Raw genomic sequence first — 25,112 nt, 5'->3', positions numbered from 1 at the left:
GTTTTAGCAGAAAGTTTAAGTTAAATGTAATTTTGTTGTTGCTACCACTTATTATAAAAACAAAAACCATTGAATTGAGAGATCCAGGAATATTGTAGGGTCCTCACGTTTGGAGATCTTAACAAAGTGGACAGATGGCATTAGTTAAGGCGGGTTATTTATTTATTTATTTTTATTTTTATTTTATTTTTTATTTTTTTGAGACGGAGTCTGGCTCTGTCGCCCAGGCTGGAGTGCGGCGGGCGGATCTCAGCTCACTGCAAGCTCCGCCTCCCAGGTTTACGCCATTCTCCTGCCTCCGTCTCCCAAGTAGCTGGGACTACAGGCGCCCGCCTCGTCGCCCGGCTAGTTTTTTTTTTATTCTTTAGTAGAGACGGGGTTTCACGGTGTTAGCCAGGATGGTCTCGATCTCCTGACCTTGTGATCCGCCCGTCTCGGCCTCCCAAAGTGCTGGGATTACAGGCTTGAGCCACCGCGCCCGGCCTCTTTCTATTTTTTTTTGTACCCATTAACCATCCCCACCTCCCCCTCCACCCCAGCCTCTCACTACACTTCCCAGTCTCTGGTAACCATCCTTCTACTCTCTGTGTTCATGAGTTCAATTGCTTTGATTTTTAGATCCCACAAATAAGTGAGAATATGTGGTGTTTGTCTTTTTGTGCCTGGCTTATTTCACTTAATGTAATGACCTCCAGTTTCATTCATGTTGTTGCAAATAACAGGATCTCATTTTTTTTATGGCTGAATAGGACTCGTAACTGATGCAATTTTTTTTTTTTTTTTTTTTTTTTTTTTTTTGCAGTTTATTTGCTGTTTTTCCTTCCTCAGGATTTTTTCTAACAGAAAGTTTTAATTTCAGTGGTCGTTTTTTTTGTTTTGTTTTGTTTTTTTGAGATGGAGTCTCACTCTGTTGTCGAGTCTGGAGTGCAGTGGTGTGATCTCAGCTCACTGCAACCTCGACCTCCCAAGTTAAAGCGATTCTCCTGCCTCAGCCTCTCCCAAGTAGCTGGGATTACGTGTGTGTGCCACCACAGCCAGCTAATTTTTGTATTTTTAGTAGAGACAGGGTCTCACCATATTGGTCAGGCTGGTCTCGAACTCCTGACCTCAAGTGATCTGCCAGCCTCAGCCTCCCAAAGTGCTGGGATTACAGGTGTGAGCCGCCACACCCTGCCTTAATTTCACTATTTTTAATGTATCTATTTTTTTCCCTTATGGTCTCTGGGCCTATGTCTTGTGAAATAGTACACTTCAAGATTGTAAAAGTAAATTAATTGGAAAACATTTTATAAATCAACAGCTTTATAAGCTGTTGATAAGAAGGATTACAAGAGAAGAGGAATTTGATTTGATGGGCCCTGGTTCCTGAGAAGGTAGATGGGGTATGAAATTAAACACTGATAGAAGGTTGGAAGAAGGACAGGAAGAGGAATCGTTTTCCTTTGTAACAGGAGGAATGTCACGGGAGAGAGGAATCGTTTTCCTTTGTAACAGGAGGAATGTCACAGGAGGGAGGAATGGATGGGTGCAGATGTGGGTGGGATTGCAGTTTCACATAGGAAGTTGAGGGACTTTCAACCCAATGCCTTCTGTTCTCTCTTTATGAAGAAGTAGGAGACATCTTCTGAAAGTGATGAGTGAAATGTAGTTTTGCTTAATGGGAAGTAAGAAGGTTCCAGAGATTCTTTGCAGAGACACAGTGAACTCACTAGGGAAACAGAATTGTTGACAATATGGAGGGTCCAGAGAGAGGGTCCACTCTGCATGACTGTCAGACTTTTTTCAGCAATCCTCAGCAATCTGGGTGAAGTTCATGGAAGGGTATATATTTTAGTATGAGATTTTTCTTTTTTTAGCTATCTTTTTATCATTTGTATATAATTTTATTAAATTATGGTTAGAGTACATTCGATTCTTTGAAATTTATTGAAGTTTTCTTTCTGGCTTAGCATATGGACTATATTTGAAATCATGCTGCTTGTTCTTGAATGTATTCTTGGTTTGTTGGGTTTAGAGTTTATATGGATGTAAATTGCTTGAACTTACTAATTGTATTGTTCAGATCTTTGAGAGGGATGTGTCAAAGGATGTGGTGTTTCTTTTTCCACGAATTACAGGTCTGAGTATAAACAGGTATTGGTAAGCACATTATGCTTGCAGTCTTTGGTGTGATTACACATGCAGAGGTGAGCAGTGATGGGGAAATTCCCTATGCTGGGCCCTGCACCCAACAGATAAGGAGACAGCAGGTTGCAGAGTTGAGAGGGCTTACCCAGGGTCACCTAGCTAATCAATAGCCAGCCAGGATTTGTACCTAGATCTTTTGGGTTCAACTCTAATACTCTTCTGCCATATCTCTTATGCTTGGTGGAGGTAGGTGGTAGGTTATCACCGTCTTCCAACATCATCCTTAAGCTTACGATCTATCTGCACAATCTAAAAGGTGATGTCACTGGATCCTCATCAAAAGCCCATTAGAGAAGGTGTCATTATCCTACTTTACAAACTCCCTAAGATACAGGTAACTTGTGACAAATCTTATAACTGGTCACTAGAGAAACTGAATCATTTCAGATTTTAAAGTCTGAGTCTAATGTTACGTGTGTGCATTTTGGGAGTCCAGAATGTATCAGAGTCCTGGCAGAAAACACTTCACAGTAGATGTTTCAATAAAGACCAAATTTAGAGACTACATAGAGAGGCGTGGGCAGGCTTAAGGTAGCAAACAAGGGATGGAAGGGCAAAGGAGGAGACTGGTGAGAGCTAGAGCTGTGGCCTGAGGGATGGGCTGCTTGTTGGTCTGGAGGGATGTGGCTCTACTGAGACACATCTCTGAAGCAGGGAGGGATGGGAGAGAACGACCCATCCCTTTCTATGCCCTCTCTCCTATTTCCTGCAAGGAATGCCTCCCATGGGCTGAACCAGCCAGGAGCCAGCCAGAAAGGTCAGTCTCTTGGGGTACAGACAGGAGGGAGAAGGCATCAGGGGAGGGGAGCACATGGCGAATAACCAGCACCGAGAAACAGTGTAAGGGTGGAGTTCACTGTGATTTCTGAGACATAAGGAAAGTTATAGGGAATTAAATTTAAGGAAGGAAATTTAATAGAACAGAAAAATAGCGTTAAGTTGTGAGAAATCTAAATTGGGAGTGTGCAAATGATGTGGGTTCCTAAGGGACAGTCATTTTGAAGAAAACCATGTAAACCTTCCTCTCCCCGAAATCACTACTATTAATAAAGAATTAAAAAACTTCTTTAGGACCCATTTTATAGCCTTCTGATTAGTCTTACTTTTCTCCATTTGATTCTCTGATTTTTCCCTTAAGACATAGATTTTAAGTGCCTTAAAATAATTTCAATAATTATTAGAAAACTGAAATTTTTATTAGGAGGAAATTAGCTTGTTTCCCCAAGTAAAAATAAGTGGTGTATATAATATTGTTTAGATAGACTATGTCTATGTCTAATGATTCTTGTTAGGAGGGTATCCATTTTGTTGATCAATTTGCTTATATTAAAATCTCCATCTTAAACAGTATTCATGTGATATGAGGTATTTGTGATCTTAGATGTTTGAGGATCTTTTCTTTGGCACAGCAGTATCTCTTTGTCATCTTCTAAATGTTACTATAAAATATAATACAACATAACAGATTATATATGTAATATAGAATGTGGTATTTGCTAAAGTGCTCTTTCTAAAATATATTGAGTTGAGAGTGAAAAATAGAAGAGAGAACCATGAGTGCAAATTTTTCTCTCTTTTTATTTTTTATTTTTTTGAGATGGAGTCTTGCTGTGTCGCCCAGGCTGGAGTGCAATGGTGCGATCTTGGCTCACTGCAACGTCTGCCTCCCGGGTTCAAGCAATTATCCTGCCTCAGCCTCCTGAGTAGCCTGCTACCATGCCTGGCTAATTTTTGTATTTTTAGTAGAGACGGGGTTTCACCATGTTGGCCACTGGTTTTGAACTACCGACCTCAAGTGATCCGTCCACCTGGGCCTCCCAAAGTGCTAGGATTACAGGTGTGAGACACCACACCTGGCCAACTTTTTTGTTTTTTTTTTAGCAGCATTCAGCTCTCTCCATGCAATGTTCCCCTGCGCCACCCCCCCATCTTTCTTCATTTCTTTTCCCTGAACTTCATTTATTCACCCTATCTTGATTTTAAGTATTAGAATAGGTCTTAAAACTATTCCCACAAAATTTATTGTGAAGAATTATGAATTGCTATGACACTCTCAGTTGCCTATACAAAATGCTGCTTTCAAAAAATTTCACATACATAGAATATACTTAGAGATTATTAGGTTTTATGCAAGTTTTCCAATTTGAAGCTGTTCTAAAATTAAGAGCATAATGCTTTTTCTGGCACTTGAAAATAGAATAACCAGTGCATGATAATGGTTCATATAAGAAACAAAAAACCAAGAAAAATTAAGAAGTTTTGGCAGGAGTAGAAAACTGTTTTGAGTGGAGATTTAAGAATAGATGGGGAGTTAACATGCAGAGAGATACTAGGAAGCCATCCAGATTGCAGAGTCAAAGCAAAGAAGATCCTTTTGTCTGGCCTAGACCGTGAGTGAGGTCTAGAAGGCACAAGCTACATTTAATAGAGAAAGAAAGCAAAAAGGAACAGGAAAACAAGAGAGGTTTCTGAGGCAGGTTGGAATGAACCCATAAATTATAAAACAAAAGCAGGCCAGGTATGATGGCTCATGTTTGCAATCCTAGCGCTTTGGGAGGCCTAGGCAGCAGTTTAAGACCAGACTGAGCAACATAGTGAGACCCTATCTCTACAGGATAGTTTGTTTGTTTGTGTTTTGAGATGGAGTCTTGTTCTGTTGCCCAGGCTGGGTGCAGTGGTGCGATCTTGGCTCACTGCAGCCTCTGCCTCCTGGTTCAAGCGATTCTCCCACCTCAGCCTCCCAAGTAGCTGAGATTACAGGCATGCACCACAACGCCCAACTGATTTTTGTATTTTCAGAAGAGACAGGGTTTGACCATGTTGGCCTGATTGGTCTTGAACTCCTGACCTCAAGTGGTCTGCCTGCCTTGGCCTCCCAAAGTGCTAGGATTACAGGCATGAGCCATTGCACCCAGCCTACAAGAGAGTTTTTTAAAAATAAAATTTAGCTGGATGTAGTGGTATCTGCCTGCCCCAGCTACTTAGGAGGCTGAGGCAAGAGGATTGCTTGAGTCCAGGAGTTCGAGGCCTGAGTGACAGAGTGAGACCCTGTCTCTAAAATAAATAAAATAAAATAAGACAAAACCAAAAGCATTATGGATGAAACCCTGAAAGCTAGGTTTTGAGAATGTTCTCTGCCAAATTATTGACCACTCTGGTTGATGCTAAGTGGCATAATCTTCACTTTTTTCTGTTTTACTCTCCCTTTCTGAACTCACTCCACCCTATCATACCTTGTTGTTTGCACAGGTGTTTAGGAACTGCTGCAGAGTTTGAAGGTTACTCTTCTAAGTGTAACAAAATTAAAGATGGTTATTTGGGTTAATAATAGCATTAGGTAAGAGAAGTTCCATTTTGCTTCATCTCCAGAGCCCTTCAGTTTCCAGTTTTGCTCTGGACCTGACTGCTTTCCTGACCTGCAGTGCCACTGTGGTCCTAGAAGCAGGCCTCCCTCTGACAAACTTTTTTCCCTCCCAGGAGCCCTCTACATTTCCCAGAGCCTATGTTTTCTTCTTGCTGAGTGGGAAGTTTTTTTCATACCCTGAATGTATGAAAGGACAATTTTCCATTTTCACACTTGATGAATAGATTGGATGGATTAGTAGGAAATCATTTTTCCTCAATGGAAACAATTTCTTTTTTGTAAAGATGGTGTCTTGCTTTGTTGCCCAGGCTAGTCTCAAACTCCTGGGCTCAAGCAATCCTAACGCCTCAGCCTCCCAAACATCATTTATTGAAGAGACAATTTCTTTTTCCCACTATGCTTTATATGGTTTTAGTAGCTTCTCTTATTTTTCCTCAGTATATTATTATGTTGACTTCACTTTTATTTTTATTAATTGATTGTGATTGAGTGAGACAGTGTCTCGTTCTGTTGCTCATGCTGGAGTGCCGTGGTGTGATCTTGATTCACTGCAGTCTCCACCTCCTAGGCTCAAGCAATCCTTCCACCTCAGCCTCCCAAGTAGCTGGGACTATAGGAGTACACCACCATGCCCGGCTGATTTCTGTATTTTTTTGTAGAGATGGGGTTTTGCTATGTTGCCTAGCCTGGTCTCAAAACTCCTGAGCTCAAACAATGTGCCCACCTTGGCCTCCCGAAATACTGGGATTACAGGTGTGAGCCACCGTGCCCAGCCCACTTTTATTTTTGAGGTTTTTTTTTTTTTTTGGATGTCTAGAAGGCACATTTGCTCTGAGTTTATTCCCCTCTGTATATTTGTTCTGGTCTCTGACTTTTATCTTGGAAGTTTCTTCCAAATATCTATTGACCATTGGTACTAACAAGCTGATTGAAGCTCCAGCTTGAGAGGTTTGGTGACTGGTGTGCTTTATTTACCAGAAGGTAATCTGGTAGGGATCTAGGTCTTTCTTTGGGAGAAGCTTAACCAACATAAGTGCCTTTGGGCCTTTTTGTCTGGAGATCATTCAGTTTCTCCAGAAAAATTCTTCTACTCTACTCATTAATTGCTGAGAATGAGCCTAGCTGCCATTGTTTGGGGAGCCCATCTGGGAAAGAAGGGAAAGACTCCATGGATGGTAAATGGTAGAGGGGATGTACATTCAAGTTGTGTGACTGTGAACCCCTCGCTGTGGGCTACTATGGTTATTGCCTCCTGTATTGAATCCTAAGAGGGGCTTCACAGCATTTTTTTCCAATTTTCTTTTGTGGTAAATACACACATAAGATTTACCATCTCTCATGTTTTAAGAGTACAGTTCAGTAGTATTAAATACATTTGTAATGTCATGCAACCATCACTGCCATTTATCTCCAGAACTCCTTTCATCTTGTAAAACTGAAACTCTGAACCCATTAAACAATAATTTCCCATTCCTTCCTCCCTCCAGCCCCTGGTAACCCCTTTTTCTAATTTTTTCTAATTGAGATGGGGTCTTGCTCTGTTGTCCAGGCTGCAGTACAGTGGTGTGAACACAGCTCACTGTAGCCTTGACCTCCTGGGTTCAAGCAGTCCTCCAACTTCAGTCCCCTGAGTAACTGGGACCACAGGCACATGCCTCCACATCTGGCTAATTATTTTTAACTACTTGCAGAGATGAGGTCTCCCTATATTTTCCAGGCTGGTCTTGAACTCTTGGGCTCAAGTGATCCTCCTACCTCAGCCTCCCAGAGTGCTCAGATTATAGGTGTGAGCCACAGCGCCTGACTTCTACTTTCTGTCTCTTTAATTTTTCGCTGTTCTAAGTACCTCATGTAAGTGGAGTGATAGTATTTGTCTTTTTGTGACTGGTTTATGTCACCTAGCATAATGTCCTCAATGTTCATTCATGTATATGTTAGAGTTTTTTCTCTTTTTAAGGCTGCATAATATTTCAGTTTTATACATTTTTATATCAAGTTTTTTCTTGCTTATTGTATATAATAGTCCCTCTTGGTTGTGTATATAGGACAGTTAGGAAGACTATGTATATGATTATATTTAATTATTTGCATGGTAGAGATTTATAATTTGTTCTTAATTTGCAGCTTTTTTCAAGGAGCAAACCTCCCAGGGGCCTGTATGTTTATGGAGATGTTGGTAAGTGTGTTAAAATAAGTTTTGGGTGGGCAAAACAGAAAGTTTCTCAGCTTTTGCTCAGGGATAATTTCTATTTCTATCCCTCAATCTATTACCAGCAAGGGAATAGGATGAGGCAGGGTAAGGCAGGGAGAAAAGAAAGGGGATAGAGGGTAGTATCTCAGCTTTTACTTTACTTCTCTTAGGATACAGCTATAGTCTAGGGCAGAATTAGTCACCATGTTAGGGTGCAAACATTATTTAATGTATAATGTAATTAATCTCAGGGAAGGAAATCATCTACAGATAGGTTATTAGACAAATCAGGATTCCATGACTCATTAACTCAGCTTAATACTTTTTAAAAAAATAAGCTGTTCTTTTTTACTTTTAATTTCCGCTAATATTTCTAGTCATAACCTAAGCACTAAGATGAATAATTTAGTCATTATTACCTTTAATGTAGTTGATAGTAGATACTCTTAATGCATAAGTGGTAACATTTCCTTGGTCTCCCAGTTCTAGACATTGGGCAGAAAGACTCACATTTTGATGGAAATCTTCTGAGTCGTCACTTCTTTCCAGGTTTTCCTAATCATGTAGTGTCTTGCTTATGAAGTCTTCCCTGACCTCATTCTTACTGAAATATTCTGTTTTGTGGTTTCTATTTTCTTCAAACAAACCCTTTTCTCTTAGTCTTAAACCTCTCCTTGGCCACCCTCAGTCACTGATATCATAAAGGGGTTTCTACTTGGCTTTATTGCCTCCTTGCTTTCAATTATTTATTTGATGTCTTTTTTAATTTTTTAATTTTATTTTTTTCTAATCCCTCAGTTTACTGTCAATCAATTATTTCTTCTACTGGCATACTGAAAACTCACATTCACATGTAACGAGGTCAGTTTTGTACTAGACTAATATTCACACTCTAGGCTCCCCTATAGCCACAACACATTTGTGTTATGAGGGAGTAATGGCAGGGAATATTATCTTAGTAACATTTTTAGGAAAAGAAAAAAAATGGCATTGAATAAGTAGTTTTTTTGTTTGTTTGTTTGTTTGTTTTTGAGACGGAGTCTCCCTCTGTCACCCAGGCTGGTGCGGTGGCACGATCTCGGCTCACTGCAAGCTCCGCCTCCCGGCTCACTGCAAGTTCACGCCATTTTCCTGCCTCAGCCTCCCAAGTAGCTGGGACTACAGGTGCCTGCCACCACACCCGGCTAATTTTTTGTGTTTTTAGTAGAGATGGAGTTTCACTGTGTTAGCCAGGATGGTCTCGATCTCCTGACCTCGTGATCCGCCCTCCTCAGCCTTCCAAAGTGCTGGGATTACAGGCGTGAGCCATGGCGCCTGGCCGAATAAGTAGTTTTAATGCCTTAAAGATAAAACTGTTCCTTTCTAAACTGTTCCTTCTTTTTCTAATTTGTTTACTGATGCCTTGCATTGAATATCCGTTTTATATTTCCAGATTTAGCTAATCTAATAAAAGAGAATAATTTAGTTCACAAAAGTGAACATTAGAGATTGCCCCTTAAAATTCCTTAAGTTCTTGAAATTACAGAAAAGAAGCTCAAACTATTCTTTTTCTTAGTTCATTGGCTAATTGGTACTTTTGAGACCAATGTATACTTACTTCTTATTTAGAAAGCAATTTATAATAGACACTTGATCAATTTTATGTTCCTGCACCTTTGGGCACCATTAATGATTCTCATCCTGTTGTCAGGGCTCATTCTCTGCCTCCTGAGAACATTTACTTCCAGTACCTTCACTTTCATATTAAGTCATTGCTAAAATCAACAACTTTGTTCCCCCTGTTACTTTAACCAGCTGACCATAAATGGAGATGGTTGATAAAGCACAACTGCTTCCACTTCTGTAAAAGGACTGTTTTTTTAAACGCTATGAATGTTGTTGGATTTTAATTTAGAAAATACAGCCATATGGTAACTAACTGAAGGGAAGCACATTACAAGTTATTCATCTGAGTGTTTGAAATCAATAGAAAAGATGTGATAGTATGGGATGTTCATATAGTTTGGGTGTGTGGCAACCTTTGTTTGGAAACATCCTTATAATATAGAGAGGGGAAGAGAAAGGAATTCTGAAATGGGAAGTGAGATGAACATTTTGGTGGCTATAATAAGTTTAGTTCAGACCACTTATAAAATAGGTAATCTGCCAGGCATGATGGCTCATACCTGTAATCCCAGCACTTTGGGAGCCCGAGGTGGGTGGATTGCTTGAGCCCAGGAGTTCAAGACCAGCCTGGGCAACATGTCAAAACTCTGTCTCCACAAAAAATACAAAAATTAGCCTGACATGGTGGCACGTACCTATAGTCCCAACTACTCGAGAGGCTGAGGTGGAAGGATCACTTGAGCCTAGGAGGTCAAGGCTGCAGTGAGCCATGATTATGCCACTGCACTCCAGTCTGGGCAACAGAGTGAGACCCCATCTCAAAATGAAATAAAATAGGTAATAAAAGGTAAAGTTTTTATTTGGGGGGCTCTCTGGGAGAATAGCCTCAAAATGCCACCATAAGCTCTTATTCTTTATTCTTTTCCTTCTTTGGACTTGGGAAACAGGTACTAACTTTTAAGAAGGCTGGGCATGGTGGCTCATGCCTGTAATATCAGCACTTTGGGAGGCTGAGGTAGGATAATTGCTTAAGACCAGAAGTTTGAGACTAGCCTGGACAACAAGGTGAGACCCCGTCTCTACAAAAAATTAAAAAATTAGCTGAGCATGGTGGTGTGTGCCTGTAGTTCCAGCTACTCAGTAGGATGCGGTGGGAGGATCACTTGAGCCTGGGAGATCAAGGTTGCAGCGAGTTGAGATTATACCACTGCACTCCAGCCTGGGCTACGGAGTGAGGCCCTATCTTAAAAATAAATAAATAAATAAATTGGGCTAGGTGCGGTGGCCCACGCCTATAATCCCAGCAACTTTGGGAGGCTGAGCGGGGCGGATCATTGAGGTCAGGAGTTTCAGACCAGCCTGGCCAAAATGGCAAAACCCTGTCTCTACTAAAAATACAAAAATTAGCCTGGCGTGGTGGTGGGTGCCTGTAGTCACAGCTACTCAGGAGGCTGAGGCAGAAGAATTGCTTGAACCCGGGAGGTAGAGGTTACAGTGAGCCGAGATCACACCACTGCACTCCAGCGTGGGCAACACAGCAAGACTGTCTCAAAATAAATAAATACATACATGAATAAATAAAATAAAATAAAAATAAATAAACATGCTTGAGCTCAGGAGTTCGAGACCAGCCTGGGCAACATAGTGAGACCTCATTTCTTATTTTTTTTTTTAAGAAAAATGTAAATAAATAATTTGTAAGGAGACTTCACGGGATAGAGAATAGCTACCTGGTAACACTCCCTTCCCACTTTTCATTCTTGCACTCTATTTGGGCTTTGTCCTGCTCACTTCACCCCTTTCTTCACAGATGTGTTGAGAGGATTGACCCAGATGGAACCTAAATCCTGGAAACTGCAGTAGGGTTGATGTATGAGTTGGAGGGATTATTATCATGGTTCAATCTTGAAATGAATTATTTTTGTTGTAAAATGTTTATCACATCTCATATAGAAGCCCAAAGCTGTGGTAGTAGTATTTTGTTGCTTCATTCATACCCAACAGCTGACTTTCTCACAACAGAGCCTCAATTCTTGACCAGCCGACTACAGTGGTGATGGCGGGGTTAATGAATTCTCTGGTACACTAGAAGAGAATAAAAGTATGTTTTGCTTATCAGCCCCTTTTCTGCTGCCTCCTCGTTTCACCTCACCTGTTTCACATTGACACAGATTCTAATTTCACCAGTTGAAAGGTAGGCTGGTTTTAAGGTTAGGAGTTAGGAAGCATAGTTCTCCCTGGCTTGGATGCAGGGATACATGTGCCTACTACACACCTCAGCTGTATTATAGAACCTATTGCTTCTGTGCTACAAACCTGTACAGCATGTTACTGTATTGAATATTGTAGGCAGTTGTAACACTATGGTATTTGTTTATTTAAACATATCTAAACAGAGAAGGTGCAGTAATAGTACAGTATAATAGATAAAATATGGGATGCCTGTTTGACTATGAATGGACTGGAAGTTGCTCTGAATGAGTCAGTGAGTGAGTGGTCAGTGGATGTGAAGGCTGAGGACATTTCTGTATACTACTTTATACAAGATGTTATCAGTGCTGTGTACTTGAGCTACATGAAATTTATAAAAAAAAAAATTAATTGTGCTTCCATGTTAGGATAGCTATGACATCACTAAGTGATAGAAATTTTTCAGCTTCTTCATAATCTTTTGGAACCACCATTGGCTATGTGGTCCATTGTTGACCAAAATGTCATTATATGTGTTACTGTTTATAGAAATGCAGTTGATTTTTTGATGACCTTGTATCCTATGGTCTTGCTAAATTTAATTATTAACTCTAGTGGTGATTTGGTAGATTCTTTAGGATTTTTTTTGTGTATATACAATTTGGTTATCTGCCAATAAAGACAATTTTGCTTTTTTAAATTTTTATGCATTTTATTTATTTTTGCTGCCTCCTTGCACCAGCTAGGACTCCCAGTACAATGTTGAATAGAAGTAGTGAGTGTAGACATCCTTTTCTGTGTCAAATTGGAGGGGAGAAGTGTTCAGTCTTTTACAAATAAGCATATTAACTGTATGTTTTAAAAAATATATTCAATCGTTTTTATTATGGTAAAACACATAACATAAAATTTTCCTTTTTAAACATTTCTAACGTATAATTCAGTATCATTAAATCTGTTCACATTGTTGTACAACTATTACCACCATCCATTTTCAGAACATGAGTGTAGACATCCTTGCCTTTGTCAAATTGTAGGGGAGAAGTGTTCAGTCTTTTACCATTAAGCATATTAACTATAGGTTTTAAAAAATGTATTCAATTGTTTTTATTATGGTAAAACACATTACATAAAATTTACCCTTGTAAACATTTTCAGTGCATAATTCAGTAGTATTACGTCTGTTCATATTGTTGTACAACTATTACCACCATCCATCTTCAGAACATTTTTATCTTCCCAAACTGAAACTCTGTGTCCATTAAACCACAACTTCCTATTCTACCTCTCTCCCACATTTTCCACATCCCACCCTCTGACTCCCCTGGCCTGGCAACCACCATTCTACTTTCTGTCTTTATGAATTTGATTATTCTTCAGTACCTTATATAAATGGAATCATACAATATTTTTCCTTTTGGGACTGGATTATTTTACTTAGCAAAATATCTTCAAGATTCATCCATATTATTACACACTGCATATGAGTTGGATTCCTTTTTAAGGCTGAATAATATACTTGGTATTCATGGGGGATTGGTTTCAGGATCCCCTTGGATACCAAAATTTGAGAATACTCAAGTCCTGTATGTAAAATGGTGTAGCATTTGCATATAAACTTTGCGTGTTGTCCTGTATACTTTAAATCCTCTAGATTACTTATAGCAATGTAAGTGGTACATAAATGCTATAATAGTTGTTATACTGTATTGTTTTTTGTTTATATTATGATGATAGGATGATTATTACTATTTTGAAGCAGAATCTCGCTCTGTCACCCAGGTCCTGAAGTGTGGTGGTGTGATCTCAGCACACTGCATCCTCTACCTTCTGGGCTGAAGTGATCATCCTGCCTCAGCTTTTTGAGTAGCTGGGACTACAGGCATGCACCACAATGCCCAGCTAATTTTTATATTTTTTTGTAGAGAAGGGATTTTGCCATGTCACCCAGGCTGGTCTCAATCTCCTGGACTCAAATAATCTGCCTGCCTTGGACTCCCAAATTGCTGGGATTATAGGTGTAAGCCAATCCACCTGTTCCTTATTTTTTATTTTAAAAATAATTTTGATCCACTGTTGGTTGAATCTGGGGATGTGGAAACTAGATACAGAGGGCCAACTGTATCATTTTATGTATATACCACTTTTTGTTTATCCATTCATCCATTAATGGATGTTTGGGTTGTTCTATCTTTTGACTATTGTGAATAATTCTGCTGTGAATATTGAGGTGTAAGTATTTGTTTGAATCCCTACTTTCAGTTGTTTTGTGCATATACTCAGAAGTGGAATTGCTGGATCCTATGGTCACACATGTTTAGTTATTTATTTTTTTGGACACAAAGTCTCTCTCTGTTGCCCAGGCTGGAGTGCAGTAGCACGATCATAGCTCACTGCAACCTTGAACTCCTGAGGTCAAGCAATCCTCCCATTTCAGCCTCCGAGTAGCTGGGACTACAGGCATGCACCACCAAACATGGCTAATATTTTAAATTTTTAGTAGAGATGAGATCTTGCTATGTTGCCTAGGCTGGTCTTCTTGAACTCCTAGTCTCAAGCAATTCTCCCTCCTAGGCCTCCTAAAGTGCTGAAATTATAGGCGTGAACCACTGCACTTAGCCTGTGTTTAATTTTTTGAAGAACTGTCATACTGTTTTCCACAGTGACAGTACCATTGTTATTCTCACTAGCAATGCACAGGTTCCAATTTTTATACATCCTTGCTAACACTTGTTATTTTCTATTCCTTTTTTTAAAAAAATAGTCGTTCTAATGTAAGTAAAGTGGTATCTTTACCTACATTAGTTTTGATTTGCTTTACCCTAATGATTAATTAATATATTTTTAGTTAGATAATTCATGACTTTATTCTGAATCTATAAGTATACTACACTGCGTGCAGCAGAATTTGAAACTTTGTTAACTTTTCTGGGTAAATATAATTATTTAAAATCTACTGCTAATCACTATATCAAGAGATACCGTACTGAATATTTTTGCAATGAATGACTTTCCATCAAAATGACTTCTTCATAAAAAAATGTTTGGTGGATTGTTTTTTCATATACAAAAGCACTCTGACATTCAAATGGCATGGGCCCGGTGTCATCTTGTGGCATGGAGGAAACCCAAAAGATAAGATTTAGATCTTCTTACTTTCTGAAGTGCCTTTGGATTCTATTAATTGCAAAGGAATTACTAGACAGGAAGTAATCTTGTGGTGGTGGGAGACGAGGAAGTAGGGAGGATGTGAGACTGGACCAGCATGTGCTGGTCTGGCTTACTGAGGAATGCCAGGTACAAACTGAACTTGGGCCACTGAACCGAATGCCCTAGGCTTTCTGAGAGGGGATAAGACATTTTTATGCTACCTGCATTAAATTCTCAGGCTGTTGGATATTCAGTTACAGTAGTTTCCCCTTATTCATAGAGGATAGTTCCAGTGGATGCCTGTAACCTCACATAGTACTGAACCCTATGTTTTTGTTTTTGTTTTTTTTTAAGATGGAGTCTCTCTCTTGTCGCCCAGGTTGGAGTGCAGTGGCACCATCTCACTGCAACCTCCGCCTCCCAGGTTCAAGCTATTCTCCTGCCTCAGCCTCCTGAGTAGCTGGGATTACAGGCGCTCACCACCATGCTTGGCTAATTTTCGTACTTTTAGTAGAGACAGGGTTTTGTCATGTTGGCCAGGCTGGTCTCGAACTCCTGACCTTATGTGATCTGCCCATCTTGGCCTCCCAAAGTGCTGGGATTACAGGCATGAGCCACCGTGCCCAGCTTATATACTATGTTTTTAACAGAGAAGGCCACTAAGTGACCAATGGGAGGGTAGTGAATACAGTGTGGATATGCCAGACAAAGGGATGATTTATGTCCTGGGTGGAATGGAACGGGATGGCACGAGGTCTCCTCATGCTACTCAGGAGAGCTGCATAATTTAATTCTTAAGGATTGTTTAATTTTGGAGTTTTCCATTTAATATCTTTAGACTATGATTGTGGGCCTTGAGTAACTGAATTCTCAGATAAGAGTGTTCTACTCTCTAATTCGATTGTGGAGTTGCATTGTGTAAAAGTTTTAGTGTTTGAAAATCTAAGATAATATTAATATTTAAGGATTGACTGCCTATCGAATTTTCCTCAAGTAGGTTTTATTTTGAGAGATCTATATTCTCAGCCTTTTAAAAATGGAAGTGTTTTAAAATTGGCAATTCTCTAGCTCTAATCTACATATATGATTCATGTTCAATATTTATGTTAGATTACTCATCTTATATTTCATCTTTCTCTCTTTTCTTTCTTCTTTTTTTTTTTTTTTTTTTTTTTTTTTGAGTTGGGGGTCCTTGCTATGTTTCCCAGGCTGCGTCTTAAACTTCTTTGCGCTCAGAACAATCTCCCATCCTGGCCTCCAAAGTGCCTGGGATTAGTAGGCGGATGCCACCGTGCAGCCTCTTCTTCTTATTTTTTCATTTTTTGAATTTTCCCGTATGAGTGCCTAAAACAGTTCCTCATGCATAGTAATGACCCAATAAATTTTTAATTAATTATTTTATTTATGCTAGTGTCTTTTGGAAGAGAAGACTGTAAATCTTGCCAGTTTATGAACATAGTTTTCAGGGGGAAATAGCCCCTGTAATGTTAAGTAATTGTTGTATTTCCTATAAACAGGATTTTAACAGAAAAGAGTAATATCAGCATTTTATTTTTAGCTAGTTTAACATACAAAGTAAGCTCCCCCTTCTAAAGAAGTGACATAGTCTTCAGCTTCCCGGTGGAAGAGTATGGTTTCATTATCTCAAAGCTAATGAACAATCATTACAGCAATCAGTACGTACTATTTAATAGTATTCTTATTTTTTTGTTTGTTTGTTTTAAGGTACAGGAAAACAATGGTGATGGACATGTTTTATGCTTATGTGGAAATGAAGAGGAAAAAACGAGTTCATTTTCATGGTTTCATGCTAGATGTGCACAAAAGTAAGCAATGATCTGAAAGAAGTGATTTTTTCAGTGGGGAAACACTACAGAATGGTTTTCTTCATTGAATGAACATATACTCTTTTAAAATTAGATTTTGCTTGCAGTAAGATTTTATTTGGTTCCATTTGTTTTGTGCTATGTTGAAACAGTCAGTAATGTGTCCAGAATTGGTCCTTAAGACTAATTTAATACTTTCAAATCAGAGAACAGAGATTGCTATATGAAGCTCAGGCATTTTCTGTTTCTACTAAGGGCCAATAAAAAAAGTTAAAAATGCACCTGTTTAAATAAGTGATTCTTGATTAGGTCCTTTACTCTGTATTACCTTAGCATGTAGGCATTCAGTTTGAGTACGCATGTAAGCTTTATTGCTTTCCTAGTGGTCTTATGTTATTCCAGTTTTGCATGATTTGTTTACCAGTTGCACTGTAACCTCCCCAGAGCAGGAATCATGTGTTTTTTTCCGCTAATACTTGCAGCATTTAGTACACACATAATGAATGAAGTGGACTGGCCTTAGTGTATTAGGCTAGAGATGAGGACACATTCTGATTGCATATGTTAGACGTAATATGTACTACTTGGGCAGGATCATATCCTCTACTCTCATCCCTGAAATACACGACTAAGGTGGATGTATTGATGCATCTAGTCACTTGTCTATTACCTTGTAATTTCTGAAATGATTGAAGAGTAGAAATGGAATGACTTTGAAGTTTCCTTACAACTATAAGAACACAATAATATTTGAACAACTTATTTTGAAGTACAGAAAATGCAAACAATTTCAATGATCAAATTTGATTTTACATGAAATTTAAACTTAATTTTATGTCCATACTAAAGTTTCATTTAGAGATTTTAAAAGTGTTATAATTGTCTAAAATACACTAATGTATTTCATCTGTGTTTAATTTCATTCGTTTAAGGAATACATCGCCTTAAACAGAGTTTGCCAAAAAGGAAACCAGGATTCATGGCTAAATCATATGACCCAATAGCTCCTATAGCTGAAGAAATCAGTGAAGAAGCATGTCTCCTATGTTTCGATGAATTTCAGGTAAAGTAGAGATTTTTCATAGATATAGAATGTTATACTGAATGGGGTATGAAGATTTAAATTTTGCTCTTGCTTTTATCATTGTTTTATAAGGTGATTTGACACATTATCTCTTTAGTTGCTTCAGTTTTACTGTCTCGTTCAGGAGCTGGCAAATCACAACCTTCACAGCTGCACAGGGCAAATCTGACCTGCCTGTTTTTTTATGGTTAGTGAGAAAAGAAGAGTGTATACATGCATACACACACACACACACACACACACGCACGCACACATTTTAAGAGACAGGATCCTGCTCTGTTACCCAGGCCCAGGCTGGAGTGCAGTGGCGTAATCATAGCTCATTATAACCTCAGACTCCTGGGTTCAGCCTCCTGCCTCAGCTTCCTGAGTAGCTGGAACTATTGGCTCGTGCACCATACCCAGCAAAGTTTTAAAAACAATTTTGTAGAGATTAGGTCTTACTATGTTTCCCAGGCTGGTTTCAAATCCTGGCCTCAAGTGATCCTCCAGCTTCAGCCTCCCAAAGTGCTGAAACTACAGGCATGAGCCATGACACCCAGCCAAGTTTTTGTAATTTTAAAGGTAGTTGAAAGAAGAAGAAGAAGAAAAAGAAGAAAGTACAACAGAGACCCTGTATGGCTTGCAAAGCCTAAAATATTTACTATTCAGTCTTTTATAGAAAAAGTCTGCCCACCTCTAAATTTTGGTCGATGATTGTACATCTCCCCTACACCACAAAGATAATCTAATTATCATAAAACAATGTCTTTAAAGATGTTTTAGTATTTTTAAAAAATGTTATATAAAGAACAAGTGATTCATCTCATTTAAGCCTCACAACATACGTATCTGTGATAAAGGGAGGGAATTGCCTTAGTTGAATTTTCTAAGTTCCTCTTAGTTTTAGGATTCTCTGAAATTATGCATTTAAATTGATAGTGAGTTATTTCCTGTTCTTCTGTGTTTTATAATCTGGATTAGTGGGGAGATGATATGGCTAAGATGCTCTTATCCCAAAGCATGCATGATTGGTCTCCTTTAGCAACTGGTACACATAGCTAACAATAGTCTAGATTTATGATGGAAGGGAAAGAATTTTCACCAGCAATGCTGTTACACTAATCCATCTAGGGAAGAGGGATCTTTGCTTCTTTCTTCCTTCAGTCATATTTAAGACAGACTGGACTCACCTTTGTATTTAGAACTGCAAAGGTCTTCCAAGGAAAGGCTTTATGGAAAAGAACAGATGCTCTCCTGCCGTTCTGAAGAGGCATACTAATCACATCAATGTTTTGCAGGAAAAGGGCCTCATTGAGTTGTTTGAAAAAGCACTGACTTAACAGTTAATGCTGCTTTCAAGAACAACAGTCAGTGATGAATCAATAGCGGCCATTTCTCTTGATTTTTCCATTACTAGCCTTTTAACCAAAATATCTCTAAATAAAACTGAACTGGCGTAGTTACAATTTTGATTAAGGTATTGAAGTTAAATTTTTAGAGAGGTGTATTAATACCTAGCCTTTGTAAAATGATCCGTAGTTTACAATGTGTTTTTACATCCTTATCTCATTTAATTCTGCAAAATAGTTGGCATCTCCACATGGAAATGAGAAATCTAAAGGCATTAGAATTTCCTAGGTATCATGTAAAAATCATTACCCTTAACTTTAAAAATGTAGATTTCAAAACTTTCAGAGAAATGATTGGCTTTTTTATTTTATTTTATTTTATTTTTGATATGGAGTTTTGCTCTTGTAGCCTAGACTGGAGTGCAATGGCATGATCTCGGCTCACTGTAACCTCTGCCTCCTGGGTCAAGTGATTCTCCTGCCTCAACCTCCTGAGTAGCTGTGATTACAGGTGTGCACCACCATGCCCGGATAATTTTTTTGTATTTTTAGTAAAGACGGGTTTCACCATGTTGGCCAGGTTGGTCACGAACTCCTGACCTCAGGTGATCCACCCACCTCGGCCTCCCAAAGTGCTGGGATTACAGGTGTAAGCCACCGCACCTGGCCTGATTGGCATGTTTTTATGGCATAAGTGTTATTGGAAGGCAAGACTAAGAAGGTTAGGATGCTATGAAAATCTGACTGTGCATGGCCGGGCGCGGTGGCTCAAGCCTGTAATCCCAGCACTTTGGGAGGCCGAGAAGGGCGAATCACCAGGTCAGGAGATCGAGACCATCCTGGCTAACACGGTGAAACCTCGTCTCTACTAAAATACAAAACTAGCTGGGCGAGGTGGCGGGCGCCTGTAGTCCCAGCTACTCGGGAGGCTGAGGCAGGAGAATGGCGTAAACCCGGGAGGCGGAGCTTGCAGTGAGCTGAGATCCGGCCATTGCACTCCAGTTTGTGCGACAGAGCGAGACTCCGCCTCAAAAAAAAAAAGAAAATCTGACTGTGCAAAGCACGTGATCCTGAAGAAGCTACAGAGCAAGCAGGGCAACTGCCCAGTCGGTGCAGCAGACACAGTGTCTAGGGCTCGTGATACTTTTAGGGATCAAGAAAACATTTTAATTTCTTTTAAAATTTGAGGACGTAAATGAACGTATCAATAATGACTCCAGCCTGTATCTGTCTATTCTGTATTATATTTGTCCTTATACCAACATAGTTGTAATGTTTTCTTATTTGAGGATGGGGCTCATGAAAGTAAAAGTTCCTAGGGCTTACGGGAGTCATAATGCCACCTTAATAGTGAAGTCCTACCAGAAACCTGCCTGGTTGTGCTGACATACTCCATTGGGTTCAGATTTCAAAAGGTTGATATGTTAGAAAGAAGGAAACAAAAACAGCTGTCAGGACACTATCGATCCAAGTGAACTGAGTCTTGCAAAGAAATGCAGGCCACAGAAAGGATTTTTCAGATTACATATTGAGTATAAGAGAGATCCAGGGGAAACAGGCTCTTATAAAATGCTGCTTCCTGATGGAGAGAAAGCAGATGTGATAGAGATCCCTGTTATTGCCTGCCCCGTCCAAATTGCTTTGATATTTATTCATTCATTGACTCATGCATCTCAGTTGCCTTGAAGGCCCTTGTTCCATATCACAGGACAGGGGCCTATCTGTCCCACAGCTAAATGGACCATGCCTGGACAGCTGATCTATAAGTAGTTAATCCACAATCTTCTCAGCAACCTTGGACTTGTATGGTGTGGCTTGGCAAATGGGCCAGTATTAGCCCCTTTCTAATGAATTTGAACTAAATGGCACACAGGGAAGCTCTTCTTACTAATGAAATAGAAACAAAGAAATATAGAAAGTAACTGAATCACTTTAGGGGAAAGAGCACTAGAGCACTCCCTAGACAGCTGCTGAGCTCTCTATAGCAACCTCCAATTCCAAACCAAACCCCATAAGGTGCCATCAGTATTGTCCCTGTCCTGGAGTTTCAAGTAAATCTCTTTTCTTCAGCTCGATCTCCGGTGCCTATTTCTTACAAACAGTCTTGATGAAAATAGAACTATTCAAGTCTTATTTTGCTCCTATCTGCTATGTGAAGGCGTATTTCCCTATGATCTGTAAAAGATAACATAAACATTGGTAAGAAGTACTGTAAGGAAATGTCACTTTCCTTAAGATGAAATCTGTTACCTCCAGTGGAAAGAGAATTGACTGATGAGCTAAAACCCAGGAAGAGAAAGATGAAGTATCTGCTAGGAATGCTTTTGGCCACAGGAAACAGAAAACCCAACTTAAAAGGGCTTGTTCTCCAATGGGGAAATACTCTGTTATATAAGGTAGTGTCATTTTCCTTGCTCAAACCCTTCTACTTCCTCTCTGACCTTGTCTCCTACAGGTTCAGCCTCACTCATTGCTCCCTACTTTCTTCATAGATTCAATCCTATTTTCTTCATAGGTTAAGGAACCACAGTTAGTAGTTGGGTATCATGATAACTACTTATTTCCCGCAGGGTTCTGAAGAAAACATGCACAGAGATGACAAAACAAGACAATCCAAAATTGATTGCTTTCATTTGATCCCAAATTTTAGTGTAGCATTTTTTTCCCCCCATTCCCAATTATTGAATAATATAGCATTCTTGTATGTTAAGAGTTGACAATATGGGAGACCCTATTCCCCTGAGCAAGTTTGACCTGAATGTCTTAGAATGCAAAATGTTAATAGTCTTGCTCTTTTATTTCCTTTACAATTCCAACTTGAATCTTGGAGATTACTGCTGCATGCAAGAAAAGACCGATAACTGCATATACCCAGTGTTAGAAGAGCCAGAGAAAATGAAAATATAAGAGTAAGAGTGTGCCCCCTAAGGGAAGAAGTGATCTCTGCTAGTTTCAGTATCCTGAACTGCCTTCTTCAGGTCTTAAAGAAGTTTCTCCAATACACCAAAATTAGATGATCACAAGTCCAAATCTCTACTTATCCCCCTTCCCTAAAACTCAAGAGGGTGAAATATACTCTAAAATGTTGCTGCGCCAGCACTCTGATCCCCACCAACCACACAATTTATAATAAACAAGCAGAGCCTTTGCACTGGGCATTCTTTCTGCACAGAGTGGTCCCTCTGTTCTGAGAGCCCCCAGCTAAATTGGGGTTCCAGCACCAGAGCACTGGCAACCCTGCCCTAACAGGAAATTCAGGTAGCTGGATATAGGTGTTTACAGCTTGCCTTTCACAGAAAACTTCTTTCACCTGGAGAACGACCTGATGCCTGGTTGTCTGACCCATGACCAAGGAGTCCCTCACACAGGAAGCTTGTTTATACTGGCATATGCCTTTGTGGCTCTTGTCTGACTTATGTCCAGTTTATGCCTGTCTGACCATTGCTTTGGCACTGGGAGCCTGATGTTGTGTTCTTCCTGGCATCCTAGGAAAATCCTGGCCTGGGGCAGACCCTGGTTCTTCAGGGGGAAGGTGCAAATCAATACACCACTACAATAGAAAATAAGTTCAAAGACTGATTATTACAGATGCTGGGCAGGGAGGGAGCAATGAGTCAGAAGGCCAGTCCTTCGTCCCTGGTCACAGGAGGCAGTAATGAAGAGTCAGGCAGAGAGAGAGTATGGCAACTAGCAGCATGCATGTATATGTGTATTTTATATATATGTAGGAATAGGATGTGGCTAACTATGCTTGTGAGCAAAAGCCTGAATGGTACGTTTAAAGTAAGGGAAGCAGCAGGAAAAGTGAGGAGCTCCATCTTGTAAGCAAGAGCTATGCCTCTAAGCTCTTATCTCTGGCCACAGGCTTAAGCCATTGGGTTCTACTTTTAATGCCTAGGCAGCAACTGGTGCTGTGGGGTTTTCCTCACACCCTTACATATTCGTAAGAGCAACTCCCTCATTTCATCATGTCTTTGCTCAGTTACATCCTTAACAAGGCCCATCTTAATACCCTATTTGAAATTGCAGCTTACCATTGACCTCCACACCTCTGATGCGCCTTAGCCACGTTTTTTCCCATATCATATATCACCTTTTAACATATTATATGTAATTTACTTATTTATTATGTTTATTGTTTATCTGTATTCCCAGAATGTAAACTTGAAGGCATGAATCTTTATTAATTGATGCATCTCAGGTTTCTAGAACAGTGTCTGAGAATGAATGAATAAGTAGTGAATAAATGAATGAATGAATGAATCTAATACCAAATGAAAACTATGGAAGTGGTTCATATTAAGTCCCACTCCCCTTCCATATAGTAGCATTTCTCAAGCAAAATCAGCATTTACAGACCTCAAAATCAGCATTTACAGAATAATATGGCTGATTTTTTTTCATGTTTGTTTACATGCTAGTTAAATCCATCTTTTATGAACTATTTGAGGTATTGCCCATGTATTTACTAGAATGCTTATATTCCATCTATTATATATGCTCTATAGTATTAGTTACTGTGTATTGAGTGTTTTTCTATGTGCCTGTGTTCTTATTTTATTTTATTTATTTATTTATTTTTTGAGACGGAGTCTCGCTCTGTCGCCCAGGCTGGAGTGCAGTTGTCGGATCTCAGCTCACTGCAAGCTCCGCCTCCCGGGTTCCCGCCATTCTCTTGCCTCAGCCTCCCGAGTAGCTGTTACTACAGGCGCCCGCCACCTCGCCCGGCTAGTTTTTTTTTTGTATTTTTTAGTAGAGACGGGGTTTCACCGTGTTAGCCAGGATGGTCTCGATCTCCTGACCTGGTGATTCGCCTGTCTCGGCCTCGCAAAATGCTGGGATTACAGGCTTGAGCCACCGCGCCCGGCCGCCTGTGTTCTTAATAACTGTATAATGCTAAATAGAATTCTAGCTACAGCTAAAATTCTATGTAGCTGTACATTAATAATACAGAATTATATTAATACTAGAATATATATCATACATAGGTAATAGTCAAAGTTAATAGTCTCTCATTTCTTGAGAGTTTACTTTATGTCTCATAACAATATTTCAAGGTAGGTATTATTACTGCTTTTGTTGCATTGATGAGGAAATTGAGGGTCAGAGAGGTTCAGTAACTTGACCAAGGTCACACAGCTGGTAACTAACAGTTTAAGTCCAGCACTAATGCTCTTGTTTACCAGTAACAGCTATGCTATACATTTTCCTTGGTATATGAAGAGTCTTGTATTATGTGTTTAAATATACAGTTCTAGAGCTGGGTGGGGTTTTGGTAGATGTTTTAGTGGTGGAGCCTAAAAATTATCCTTAAGCCTATTAAGCCTAGTACAATACTTGCTGATTTATTAGGAAAGAATTTTTGAGGCACTTTATTCTTAGCGACAGTATATCTACAATCACCACTTCACTTTTAAAATGGAATCGTATTAGTAGCCTTGATTTTTAGCTAGTTATTATTGGCCTTTAGATGGTGTTGATTAATATAATATTTATTTTACTAGGGAGATGAATGGTAATTATTGCTGCTTAAAAACATGGATATACTCCTTTTTTGTGCTCTTGAATTTAAGGAATTTTAAAGATTATGTTTTGGTAAGCATTCAGATTACACTTGCAGAATGCTCTTCATTAGCTTGGTCTTCCTTACTAAGTGTAGCATTTCGGCTTTTTTAAACTTTTATTTTAGGTTCAGGGGTATGTGTGCAGGTTTGTTATATAGGTAAACATGTGTCACAAGAGTTTGCTGTACTGATTATTTCATCACCCAGGTATTAAACCTAGTAGCCAATAGTTCTTTTTTCTGCTCTTCCCCCTCCTCCCACCCTCTACGCTCAAGTAGTTGCATTTCAGTTTTACCTGAGGTGTTAGAGACTGGATTCTTATCTTGGTTGAGAAATGTGTTTGGATAGGTTTTTTTTTTAATGTGTTTTGGTTGGTGAAATAAATAATAGCTTATCTTCAGAGTAAAGACACATGCACACGTATGTTTATTGCGGCACTATTCACAATAGCAAAGACTTGGAATCAACCCAAATGTCCGTCTGTGACAGACTGGATTAAGAAAATGTGGCACATATACACCATGGAATACTATGCAGCCATAAAAAAGGATGAGTTTGCATCCTTTGTAGGGACATGGATGCAGCTGGAAACCATCATTCTTAGCAAACTATCACAAGAA

At 39.4% G+C, this 25,112-nt stretch overlaps 1 protein-coding gene across 1 annotated transcript in view; it reads left to right on the top strand.

The window, feature by feature from the left end:
- Positions 1 to 25,112, top strand: part of AFG1L (AFG1 like ATPase) — a 223,618-nt gene that overhangs the window by 47,477 nt on the left and 151,029 nt on the right. The window contains 4 exon segments of the mRNA XM_017878746.1: positions 7,676 to 7,731; positions 7,877 to 7,879; positions 16,419 to 16,513; positions 17,446 to 17,576. Coding sequence (XP_017734235.1) covers positions 7,676 to 7,731; positions 7,877 to 7,879; positions 16,419 to 16,513; positions 17,446 to 17,576 — 285 coding nt within the window.

The sequence above is a fragment of the Rhinopithecus bieti genome, unplaced genomic scaffold (genome assembly GCF_001698545.2).
Source record: "Rhinopithecus bieti isolate Rb0 unplaced genomic scaffold, ASM169854v2 scaffold_11508, whole genome shotgun sequence".
Taxonomy (NCBI): domain Eukaryota; kingdom Metazoa; phylum Chordata; class Mammalia; order Primates; family Cercopithecidae; genus Rhinopithecus; species Rhinopithecus bieti.
Note: the sequence above shows the minus strand (reverse complement) of the source record. Positions and strands in the feature narration are given on the sequence as shown.